This window comes from Lathyrus oleraceus, chromosome 1, assembly GCF_024323335.1.
Source record: "Lathyrus oleraceus cultivar Zhongwan6 chromosome 1, CAAS_Psat_ZW6_1.0, whole genome shotgun sequence".
NCBI classification, from domain to species: Eukaryota; Viridiplantae; Streptophyta; class Magnoliopsida; order Fabales; family Fabaceae; genus Lathyrus; species Lathyrus oleraceus.
This window is the reverse complement of record NC_066579.1, coordinates 57584377-57598178: the sequence shown is the minus strand read 5'-3', so window position 1 is coordinate 57598178 and position 13802 is coordinate 57584377. Positions and strand designations below refer to the sequence as shown.

The 13802-nt window shown below is 30.9% G+C and overlaps 1 protein-coding gene across 1 annotated transcript; it reads left to right on the top strand.

Moving 5' to 3' along the window:
* Positions 1-2133: 2133 nt before the first annotated feature.
* On the top strand, positions 2134-4677 carry LOC127110850 (protein DETOXIFICATION 16). The gene is made up of 7 exons (XM_051046167.1): positions 2134-2521; positions 2636-3180; positions 3270-3356; positions 3435-3491; positions 3616-3973; positions 4048-4134; positions 4227-4677. Exons 1-7 carry the CDS (start codon positions 2276-2278, stop codon positions 4269-4271), a joined length of 1425 nt encoding a protein of 474 aa, XP_050902124.1. The 5' UTR covers positions 2134-2275; the 3' UTR covers positions 4272-4677.
* The last annotated feature ends 9125 nt before the right edge of the window (positions 4678-13802 follow it).

The following is a 13802-nucleotide window of genomic DNA, read 5'->3' as shown; positions in this document are numbered from 1 at the left end:
GATAAGCAAGAGCTGGGAAAACCACAAGTTACTAGAAGAGGAAATCGACGGAAGAAGCAAGTTGGGTTGAAATCCATTCTGTCGATTAAAACCAGAGATTGGGACTTAAGAAGTTCTTGATTGTATCAGACACATAGGGGATGGTGTCGACATAAGTACCTGAGCGGGATAAGTTTGAAATTCAAAATGACTAGCAGTTACAAGGAGAATGAGCGTCAAAGATATGGAGCAGTTTTTAGATCGTGGAGCACGACGTCTGTCTACAGACAGTTATTTTTGGAGTAGTACTGCCTGTAGACAGTCTCTTTAGTTCATTATAAATAGGGGATCCCACAGAGGACTCCGGGGTGTTCACTTTGTACCAAAATCACTTGTAAAAAACTTCACATTCCCAGCGCGAGGAAGCAAGAGTTTTTAAGAGTGCTATGTACGTGAATCACCACATTTACTTCAATGCAGTTTCCTTATTTTTCAATTGTTCCTGTTGAACACTTTGTTTTAATTTCGTTTACGTTTGAATTATCCTTTTATGTTGTCGTCTACGCCGTCGACACTAATTCTTTTACGATAATAGAATTACCAAAAGTGTGTTCGTTGTGTATGTCTTTTGAATGTTATAGTGATGTCGGTCACGAGTCACCCATAGTCTATAGCATCATCATTTTGTGTGGAAAAACCTTTGCTTGTTCAATATTTTTGTCAGAAGTCGTTTCTCACAAAGTTAATAGTCCGTCGAATTGAACGAGTTACCTAGTTATATTAGCACATGTCTTAGGATCAACTGGTCGATCCTGCAAGTAACCCTTAGTTTTAGGCTTAGGGAGGACCAACGATTGTTTACCAATTTCCACAGTAAACAGTAACGCGTTTTCCCGTTTATTACCACAATCAATAGCTCGTGGTGGTAAGTATCTCACTTACTCCCACACCTTAGGTTACCACGAACTATCAACCGTGATTAAAGGCATATTCCAGCCGTTGTGAAATGTATATTTTATAGTGGTGCAGATATCGATCCGCATCTTAATGCATGTGTTGCGAACTTTTGTTAATTTAGCCATCATTATAGAACTTCTAGAATTTCCTGTTCTTTTATTCTTAATAGGAGAAACTTCATTGATATGAAGCATGTTGGATGAATCACTCATTTCTGCTTAAACAAAAATAAATATTTTATCTAACACAACATCACAAAAGCACTTAATGTGACTCATGGTACATATTAGAAAAATATAAATGTTTCTGAAATTTGAAATTACGACAAGTAAATAAAAAGGCTAGAGGGAATATACATGATATCAAGAAACCTATAATAAATGGGAATGCAACAACCATATTAATCAAAACATTTTTAAAATTTAAATTTTGGTCCATCGTGGCGACTAGAATGTGTGGATCGCATAGTACATTGCATCATCAAACTGAGAAAATAGAAGTTGTTGAAGAGGTGAAGAAGCTTTTATTGTTAGCGGGCCATTAATATTTATAACCAACTCTGGCCGGTAGCCACTTCTTTTGCGACTGCCTTCTGATTCCAATTTAATGGCCAATTTCATTTGTGTCGAATCTAATTACTTGAAAATTATTGCTAATTAGATTAATTATAGTAAAAGTTAGTTTATTTACTTTCTGTTAAACTTTAAATATATTAAAAAGTTGTTTTGATAAAAAATAATTAATAAATTTATATTACAATTTATCACTGTATTTCAAAAAAAAAAAGTAATATTTTTTATCTTTAATTTATTTGTTTGATATGAGATGAATGACATGAGTAATATAGTAGTGAAGAATACATTTAATTTTAAAATCAATTGAAAGTGAATTATTAAAAAATTATGTAAGAATTACTTTAAAATAAAAAGATTTCTTTTGGCGTGTTATTGGACACATTATGAAAGAACTACTTTGAAATACTCGTAGGAAAATGCATTGGATGCAAAACTGCTAGTAATAAATAAGATTTAAAAAAAGTTTGCGGTAGAGTAGTCATCGTGTGAAAGGCTTTTGTCATTTTAGTTGGTATAGAAGTTATGACACTAATTTCAACTGTGGTGATGTGAATTAACTTACAATTTATTCACATGTGACAATAAAACTTTTTACTTCAACCACAAAAACAGAAAATAATACACGTTTTTGCCGCTACCTTATTCTTTCTTCTTATATGTTTGGCTTTTTTTATCAAAACCAAACAAAAGTGTTAGAGTTCAGTTTCTCTTAGTGAAACTAATACTAGAAAATAGAAATAGAAGAGAAAAGGAGATTCAACAAAATGTCGCTTGACACTCCATTGATTGTTGAAGAAACAAAACAGAACAGCAAGGAAGAAGATAGAAGAGAATTGATTGAAGAAGTGAAAAAACAGTTATGGCTATCAGGACCATTAGTTTCAGTTTCACTTTTGAATTTTGGTATCGATCTTATTTCAGTTATGTTTGTTGGTCATCTTGGTGAATTGACTCTTTCTGGTGCTTCCATGGCTACTTCTTTTGCTACTGTCACTGGCTTCAGTTTATTGGTTACTTTTTAACCCATCTCTTTGATTTTGACTCTTTATCTTTATCCGAGAGTGTCGTACAGTGACGCGTGTTGGATGCCACACTTAATTTGTTTTTTTATGTTTAAAATACAGGCAGGAATGGCAAGTGCATTGGACACATTATGTGGACAATCATATGGGGCAAAGCAGTACCGCATGTTAGGCGTACACACGCAGAGAGCTATGTTCATTCTCATGATCGTTGCGATTCCCCTCGCCATTATTTGGGCCAACACAAGATCCATTCTCATTTTACTCGGCCAAGATCCTGAAATATCTACAGAGGCAGGAAACTATGTGAAGTTAATGGTTCCAGGCCTTTTTGGTTATGGTCTTCTACAATGCCTCAACAGATTCTTACAGACTCAAAACATTGTATTTCCAATGATGTTTAGCGCCGTAGTTACGACATTACTTCATATTCCTCTATGTTGGATTATGGTATACAAGTCCGGATTAGGTGGCAGAGGGGCTGCCATAGCAAATTCAATTTCTGAATGGTTGAATGTTATTATACTCTCACTTTATATCAAGTTTTCTCCTTCGTGTAACAAAACATGGCATGGATTTTCCAAGGAGGCACTTAACAACATCCCTATTTTCTTGAAACTTGCTATTCCTTCAACTCTAATGGTTTGGTAATCACTTTCTCTAATGCTTTTATGTACATTGTTAATTGCATTTTCAGTTTCTAATTTTTTGTTGTTGAAATTGTGGAGGGGAGCAGCTTGGAAATGTGGTCATTTGAGTTAATGGTTCTCCTTTCTGGTCTTCTTCCAAATTCAAAGTTGGAAACATCAGTGCTTTCTATCTGGTCTGTTTTATATTTGAGATTCTCGTCCATATTGTTATTATTTTCATCTACTTATTGTCAGTGACATGGTTTTGACAGTTTGAATACAGAAGTAGCTATTTGGATGATACCATTTGGACTTGGTGAAGCAATAAGGTTAGAATCTTATGCAATCTCGTTATCTTACTTAAGCCGAATCTCACAAAAGTTTTATTCTCTTTTGTTATTCTCATGCTCTAGTTTATGTGTAGTTTAATTAGTGGTTGAATGATTCTTGTAGCATTCGTGTCTCGAATGAACTCGGGGCTGGGAACCCACAGGCCGCACGTTTGGCAGTGTGTGTCGTTGTGGTGATTGCAATTATTGAGAGCATCGTAGTCGGAGCAGTGATGTTTCTTACGCGCAATATATTGGGTTATGCTTATAGTAATGAAGAAGAAGTTGTGAAATACGTTGCAACTATGTTGCCAATTCTTGCTGCAACCCACTTCCTGGACGGACTACAATGTGTTCTTTCAGGCATGGCTAGAGGATGTGGTCGGCAGGAAATTGGTGCTTATGTTAATCTTGGAGCGTACTATTTAATTGGGCTTCCGATGGCGGTAGTATTAGCTTTTGTATTGCATGTTGGTGGAAAGGTAAATACAGTGGTTAATCTTTTATCGCAATCTTATGATTTGGTTCAACCTGGTGATAAATATAGTTATTGTAGGGGCTGTTGTTGGGGATTATATGTGCGTTCATTGTTCAAGTATTCGCTCTATTGATCATTACAATACGCACTGATTGGAAGAAAGAGGTTAAAAACTTCTTTATTTTCATTAATGATTTCTCATTCATTATTTGTTTGATGCTGACATGTTTTTGTTTTTTCTGACTCTTTTTATTCAGACAGAGAAGGCCTCTGATAGAGTCTACGATTCTATAACAACATAGAGCTTAGTCTAATGAAAGAATTTGATTTTTATTTTTGTTTTCTCAATACATTTTACTTTGTTGTTTTCTTTTAATGTAATGTTGAGCAAAAAGAACGTGTGTTGTTTTACGGAAGGTTCTAGCTAAGCAATTACATGTTCTGCAAATTCTCAATGCTAATCAAAAGGCATATATTTTGATCAAGTCTTTCGCTAATGCCAAGTTTGTCACCTCCAGTATCTGCCTTCAGGTGGTTTCAGTTTTGTAGCTTCTATTCACGTGACGTTTTATCTATGACTTTTCTTGACTTGGCATTTCTCCTTCCAAAATTCCTCTTTTTGTTGCCAAAGGCTCTCATAGTCGTGTTGATTGTTGTAGACACTTTCACCTTTAATCTTTTAAATTAAAAGATACGCTTCATGTCTCAACCTCACATGGATAATAATTGTGCTATGATTTTATGTCATTCTCATTCAACTTTTCACAATCTTCAAATAGTGAAGAATATTGGAGTTCTTAAAGACTTAATACGCCCTATTACAAAATATATACCTTTTACTATTTCGTCTTTTAAATCAAACCAAAGTAATTGTTGGGAAATAAGTGTGTGTTGTGTTGAAAAATAAGTGTGAGTTATAAGTTTCACATTCTTTAAAAAAGGAAGGTTGATCACTTTATAAATAAGAGGACTCATACACCTACCACCTTAAGATTTTGGATGAATATGTGTTGTCTCTAACACTTGTATGAATAAGTCTTTAACCTTTATGTGAGTGTTTGACCTAATCTGAATGTTTTCCTCTCATGATGATCCGTCGTCAGTTGTATCGGACCCTGGTTCGAGTAAGGGATCAACTCCTTGTGTCGAAAGTCTTCTTGACATGGTGGTCAGGCAGTGTGTCTCGTTGAAGTGTCCATGACGAGTAAAGGTGTATGTCAACGGCGGTACAAGCATGTGGATGAAAGAGCTTCCACTTGAGCGGAAGCATGGTATATGGACTCACACTTGAGGGGGAGATTGTTGAGAAACAAGTATGAGTTGTGTTGAGAAACAAGTGTGAGTTCTAAGTCCCTCATTTCTTAGAAAAATGAAGGTTGAGCACTTTATAAGTAAGAGCACGCATACACCTATCCACCTTAAGATTTTGGGTGGATATATGGTGTTTCTTTCACTTGTTTAGGTGAATCTTTGACCTTTAGATGAATGTTTGACTCAATATGAATGTTTCCCTCTCATGATGAGCTATCAATAATAACTCTTATTTAGGTGTCTTTATTTTTTATTTATTTAATAAAACACATTTTATCACGGTACAGAGTAACAACTGTGGTGATATATTAAGGATTACACACTTCAAATTTCAGCATCAACAATTTTCCATTTTTGCGTTACAAAAATAGGCGCCTCCCCATAATTACTATATTTATATTAAAATTTAAATATTTTTGACCACAATTCTTTCTACCAAGAGTAATGAAATGTGGCGTTCTTTTTTTCAGTTTCGTAGAGTTTACTTTTCACAAACTCACAAAGAGTTTACTTTTTGTAATAACACTAAGTTTAAATTTTGTATACAAATTTTTTTACAATCTAAGATACGCTTATGTGTAATATCTTCATTCATTTTTTCTATTCTTTGAGAATTTTGACATTAAAGATCAATGTTAAGACTCAAGCACATCGTTTATTTAATAAAGTGAATCTTAAGTTTAATCTTTAAATGAAGTGTTTTAATATAGTGTATTAACTTGTGAAGAATGAAATATGTAGGTTAAAAGCGGAATAATTTAGGTTTAATAAAAAGGTGAATAACCCTCTTGTTCAGTTTTATAGACAAATCCTATATAACTTCAACACGGTTGTGAAGAGAAACCGTGGTGATATGTACAATATATCACTACGGTTATTTTTGTCAACCGTGGTGAAAAGTATTTCTCAAAAAATTAAAACATAACATGTTTTAGTTTATTTTCTTCATAACACAATTGCCTAGTGAAAGAACAGAAGAAAATGATAATAAAAACCAAGAAAACTCCATAAGATTCGAATCAAGGAGTGAAAAGATGAAATTTCAATAAGTGTACACAAAAATCATTTCTCTGCCTCATCCTTTTCTTCATAGCTAAGGTACGTTATCTATTTCATCACCATTCATGTTGAGTTTTAGGTTTTTGTTATTTGTTGAGATAGTTATAGATTTTTGTTGTTATTTAATGTTATATGTTATTGTGATTGAGTGAGATTAAGATTGTTTTTTGTGTTGTTGAAAATGTTATATATTATTGTTAAGTTATTTCGTTCTTATTGTGTTGTTGTATTGAGATTGTTAAGGTGTTGTTGACAATGTTGTTGTTGTATTATTGTATTATGGTATATATTGTTTTTCCATATTTTTGAAATTTGATTTAGTAAGTTGTTATATTGAGAATGTTGTTTTTGTGTTGTTGTATTGTTAAATGACTTTACAAGTTCTTGATATAAATTTTAAAATGTATTATGGACGTAGTTGTTAAAAGCTCATAGATTGGGCTCGGTGTATGGGAAAGGAGTTCTTGAGTTCTTTGAATACGCGGAACAAAATCTTCATGACAATAATGCAATCTTATATTTTACTTGTGTTATATGCGGGGATATTAAAAAAATTCAAAGAAAGAAATATTTCATCACCCATGTTATGATGGAAATTGTCAAAATTAAACAATTTGGATGTGGCATTGTGAAATAGATAAACAACAAATTGCGACATCACAAAGACATGAAGTTGATGTAGAAATGAATTACTGATTAGAAGATATGATTCATGATATTAGATAATCTTCTTTCAGGTAAGCTCATATGTATGATACTTTATGTAGTGACAATGATGCACCGTTATATAAGGGGTGCATAAGTTTTACACTATATTGTCTGCGGTGTTAAAATTGTTTAATATGAAGGCAAAAAGTGGATAGACGGATAAAAGTTTCACATAATTGTTTGACTTGCTGAAATAAATGCTACCAAAAGATAATAATTTGTTGAATTGTAAATTGCAGAAGACATTTAAGGAAGAGTATGAGTTTGATATCACTCTTAAGCCTTTAACCGGGGATGAAGTTTATAAACGACAATAACACATTAATATTGTCTTTGAAAATAATAAAAAAGGGTCCGTTGAGAAGAATATTTGAAAAAAAAGATTGATGTTCTTTGATCTTCCATATTGGTCTAGCCTCGATGTAAGATATTGTCATGATGTGATGCATATAAAGAAAAATGTGTGATATTTTGATTGGAACACTCTTAAACATTTAAGGCAAGATTAAATATATTAAGAATTCTCGTCTAGATATGGTGGAGATGGGTATACGACAACATTCGGCTCTAGAAAAATGAGGAAAAAAAGACTTATTTGCCTCCGGCAAGTCACACTTTATCTAAAAAGAAAATTATTATTTTTTGCGAGCTTTTGCATGGCATCAGAGATCCCCAAGGGTACTCATCAAACGTCAAGAAACTTGTATGAATGAAAGATCTCAATTTAATAGGTTTAAAATCTCATGATTGTTATGTCTTGATGCAACAACTTCTACTAGTGACTATCCATGACATCTTACCGAAAAATTTAAGGGTAACTATAACCAGATTGTGTTTATTCTTTAATGCTATATGTAATAAAGTACTTGATTTCAAAAAATTAGATGAATTGTAAGATGTTGCTGCAATAATCTTGTGTCTATTGGAGATGTATTTCCCTCCATTATTTTTTTACATTATAGTTCACTTAATTGTTAATCTAGTCAAAGAAATCAGATTTCGTAGTCCAACTTATTTAAGGTAGATCTATCCAATAAAAAGATACATGAAGATCTTTAAAGGATATAGGAAGAATCGTCGCTGATCGAAAGCTTCGATCGTTGAAAGGTACATCCCAGAAGAAGTTATTGAATTATTTTCAAACTATTTATTAGAAGCATAGTCTATAGAAATTTCAGAGTCTCATCATGATGATAGATATGAAGGTAAATATACTCAAGACTTAAATGTTAAGTCAATGACTCTAGATATAGTTCTTCAAGCACATATATATATATATATATATATATATATATATATATATATATATATATATATATATATATATATATATATAATAATGTTGATGAAGTTCAACCTTATATATTTTCTCACAAAAAAAACTTATCAAGAAAAAATATCTCCTAATAAATGACAAAATATTATTGAAAGAGCACAATAAAATTTTTATAAGTTGATTTAATGATAGAATTTCTAATAAATCCCGGCAATATTTTTATAATTTGTAATATTAAGAAACATAAACCTAAAATAATATACCGTTAAAATATAGTGTTATAAATAAATCTCTTAACATCACAAATTAAAAAAACAATAAATGATCTTATTGTTGTAAATGGAAAAACTAAAAAAATTATAAATAAAAACCTATAACAATAAAATTGTGACACCATCCGGTGAAACTTTATAACTTTGGTTCGAAACTTTCTTCGAAACTTTCTTCGTGAAGTAGTCGAAATACTGTTCTTTCACCAACGATTTCAACACAATAAAAAATTATTAATTTAATATTTTTTTTCTTACAGTTGATTATTTCATATACATTAAAAAATAATAATAATTAAAAATAATAATTCTTATTAAAGTATTATAAATAATAAAAATAATATTAATTAAAAAATAAAATTGAAAAAATATATAAAAAATTAAAATAAATTATTTATTTTAAAACACTATTTTATTATGAATAAATCTCTAATTATGGGAATGGAGGAGAGGGAGTATGTCTTTTCTAAGCAATTATTGTAATAATGAGTATATGATCTTGGTCACACATTAGCTCTACCTCACTTTTTGTACAAAATAAACAACCATTATATAACCAACCAACATGACATCTATCATAAACACAATACCCATTTTTTGAGATTTATAATAGTCAACTTGATTACACAACATCCGAAGGTACTGTTTCAGAACAAATAATGTTAGCTAAATGAATTAACTAAAAGGAAAGGGAGTATTCTGATTTTCATAAAGAGTGACACCGAGAGATATGGGTACAAAATTAATTTTATCATATATCAATTAATTTTCTTTAATTAAAAATTCAATTAAATCTCATTTTAACACTAATAGTTTCACAGTAATAAAATTAATACCGACTGCTATAAAATAGTTTATTTTAATTTTATTTGTGAAAATTATTTTGTAGTAATACATGTCAATTTTTGACCCAATTGTGATAAAATAAATATATATTTAAAAAAATTAGAAAAAGATGAATGGGTTTGTTAAAAAAAACTCCACACATTTACGATGAGTCAATTTTTGACCCAATTGTGATAAAATAAAATAATTTTTTTAACACTAATAGTTTTTTAAACAAGCATGCAAGAAATTGCACTACGTTTTATTTTGGATATTGAAAATTATAATTTTATTTATTTTGTTAATATATTATTTAATATACTCAAGAAAAATATAAAAACAATACTTACAATTTTTTTTTCCAATGACAACTTGTGTTGTTGGCATAAATATATGGTTTGACAGCAACTTTGCAATGTTGCTACCACCAATATATTATGCTACTCCCAACTATAACAATAATCGATGGGATAAATCACTTTTGCCAATAAAAAAGTTTGTTAAGAAAAAATAATTTTTTACAACAACTTCAATTAATTGTTGCAATGTGTATCTTATTACAACAAAATGATTGTTGTTGAGAAAAAATGACTTCTCTACTAAAGATAATAATTCTATAATGACATCTAGAGTATGTTTCAGGGTTATTGAAGAGATTTGAGAGATTGATTATATTTTATTTGAAGTGTCTTCATTTAAATGTAAATAGATTGACAATAACACTAGTTTATATATTGATAAGTTAGGATTCACACGTGTTAACCTTGACAAGACAACTTATATGATCAAATCATTCATCATTAAATCTCAAGCAAAATAAGTGTTTCATGTCATTGACCATTCTGGCAAAAGATGATCAATTTTTCTTCAAGAAAAACAATTTCCTCATAGTGATGAAAATCGTGATATAAATTTTGATATTTATGCGACTTCTTCTTATGTAACACATGTGCCTACTTGATATGAATAAATTGTACAAATGAAGTGCATGTTATTCCTTATGATCATGAAGAAGACATGTGTGAAAATTAACAAGTAAATATTTTTTATTGTTTCTCAATAATTTATTGTATGTTATAATTTATAAGTGTTACATACTAACAAATATTATTATTTGAAATTATATGTGTTTAGAGACAATACACCAGAAGACATCCCTAGTCACGTTGTGGATCTTGATTCCTTCAAACTAACGAGTGTATTGCACATTATTTGTGTATGTTGATTGATTTCTTATTTAATGTAATGATGTGCAAATTATATGTGTTGCTTTGGTGTCATTTTGGTTTTGATGTAATACAATTTTTTTTATTAATAGTTTCCAATTTTTTTTTATTCACAAATGTATTGTGTTGTTGTTTCTAGTCTGTTTCTGATTCACAAAAATACAAGTTAAAAAATGAGAATCTTATATATATATATATATATATATATATATATATATATATATATATATATATATATATATATATATATATATATATATATATATATATATATATATATATATATATATATATATATATATATATATATATATATATATATATATATATATATATATATATATATATATATATATATATATATATATATATATATATATATATATATTATCATAGTTGGTTCTTGCAACCATGGTAATATATAACGTGCTCTCTAGTGTAATTAAACTCCAAAATTCTGTTGTTGTGTATTGAACTAATAACCTTTTAACTTTTCACTACAATTGTTTATTCCAACAATGGTGATATCAATACTATAAAATAGACATTTCGAATCACCATATTACAATGGTCGTCCGATTAACCATAGTAATAACTTATTTTTATGCATTTTTTGCTATTTACTAGAAACATTTCACTGCGGTTAATGTTAACAACCGTAATGAAATGTACCTGGAGTGTAAGGTTTCAAATCTCAGCACCAACAATTTTCTATTTTTTTGTTACAAAATGAGATTGTCCTTATATTTCATCACAATTCATATTATCAACTGTGGTGTAAGGTGCTAACATTTTATCACGGTTCTTATTATCAACCTGTCATATCCCAATTTTGCCCCCAATCAATAATTCAATGCATTCATCAAGATATTTGCATCATCTGCATATCACATCATGCATTTCATCCCGCATAATACTTAAAATATTAACCAGAATAAATTTTCAGATCTACAGATAGACCAGTTGAATTAATTTTTGGATCTACAGATAGCCCAGTTGAATTAATTTTCAAATGTACGTAAAATTAGCGGGCGGAAAATTTAAAGTTCGAGCCTGCAGACGTCAGTTTTGTTAATATATGGTTCATGTAATTTAACATGGCGTGCTATTTTTATTTTTTCGATTCATTTTTCGGTCACATTTTGATCAGCTTGGGCCTTTTTAACCGATCATTATTTACTTTAAAATTTGATCAAAATCAATTTGTTTTCGAGGAGTATATTTCGTATTGATCACTGTTAAGGGTCAATTTATGTAAATAATTCATAGTATTTTGTTGCCCTTTCCACTTGATCTTAATGAAATTTCTTATTAACATCTTAGTTTTAAGTGTAAATATGTAGTTTTTAACATTATCACGTAAATAGCTTTTGTTTGATCATTTTGCTGCAAATTTAGAGGTTTCAAAGCCTATTGGATGCATGAGAAACCTAAAGGCTCCAAGCAAGACCCAGAGTATCATTCTTGAAGATTCCAAGTTTTTTAGAATGGGATAAGCGCGGTCCTCGCAAGCTTAGAGAAACCAAAGGGCATGGAGCATTGGAAAATTCATGCTAGGAGTGTGCTAGGAGCACACTTAACGCGAATCAAGGCGGTTTTTAAGTTATTTCTGTTGATCGTGCTAAGCGGGCTATGATAGGGAGTAACGCGATTTCACTTTTTGGCTCATACTATATATACTTTTGGCTAGATATTTTGGACATTCATTCACTCTAACTTTGTTCCAAAGACATTTTCAGATCAAAAATCATCAAGAACTCAAAATCAAGATTTCGAAGCATCAATCTTCGAGTTTTTCGATGTTGATGCTTGTGAATCTCTTCTTGTTACTTGTTGAATAAGCTACCATGGTTATGTATAGCTAAATCCTCTTGTATTAAGATTAGATGTAATCAATCTTAACTTGTGTGTATTTCTTTTGATCTTTTGTATGTGAACAACTTTGAAATTGTATCAGATATGAGATGTCGAAGGTAATGTCACGACACTAATATCTGAACAATACAAACATGATAAAAGATAAAGAACCGTAATGCAAGAGACATAAGCAATTGTTAACCCAGTTCGGTGCAAACTCACCTACATCTGGGGGCTACCAAGCCAGGAAGGAAATCCACTAAACAGAATCAGTTCAAAGACTCTCAGTAAACAACTTCAAGTTACAGTCTTTTCACCTAATCTCTACTCGTGTGACTTCTACCTAAGAACTCTTAGATATGAGATCCTACTCACTCCCCCTCAATCACAACAGTGATATAAAACAAGAATTATAATGAAAAGAAGACACTTTTCAAAGACACATACTTGATCTTACTTAAAAGCTTTAATCAAGTAAACACACACTCATGCTTCAAAGCTTAGAGTGGACAAATTACAACTCAAAAATCAGACCAATTCAATCATCTATGGATGAATTGAATGGCTTACAATTCACACGACCACACAAGACTAAAACCCTTATTCTCTCTCAATATTTCGTTCGTTATTTCTTGTGTATAAAACCAGGTTTTCCATGTCCTTTATATAGAAGCATTTGGCTAGGCTTGGACATCATAAAACCCTAAAATTAGTTTCCATTCATATCTTCTCATGACAGATGATTATATCTCGTTGGAAAATAAGTAAATTTGGTTGTAATTACTGATTGATAGCGTGTTCAATCATCTCATCGATCATACATAGATTAACATTAAAAACACAATCACATAATACATAACATTCAGACTGAATGTTCTGTATACAGATGTCATGACATCGGGTCTGACGTCTTAGTAAAATCTTGCATAATCACATTTTAAACATCCTGCAGGTACATGATATCTTATGTTAAGACAACACTTGTGACAACTTGTGAACATTCTAGGTTTTACCAAAATTGCTGCCAACACATAGAACCAACAAACTCCCCCTTTGGCAAATTTTGGCTAAAACATACATCAGTCCATTTGTTCACAAGAGTACAAATAACATATCAGCAGTTAAGCAGCAGCAGAAGTAATAAATAAACCACACAGTTACTAGCTATGATAGCAACTAGTAAACACACATTAAACACATAAGTGCTTCTTCTCCCTCTAAGTCTGTTCAACACAGACATCTCCTTCAACAACACCTGTAACATACATCACCCCATATGACCTCACCTTCAATATCACTTGT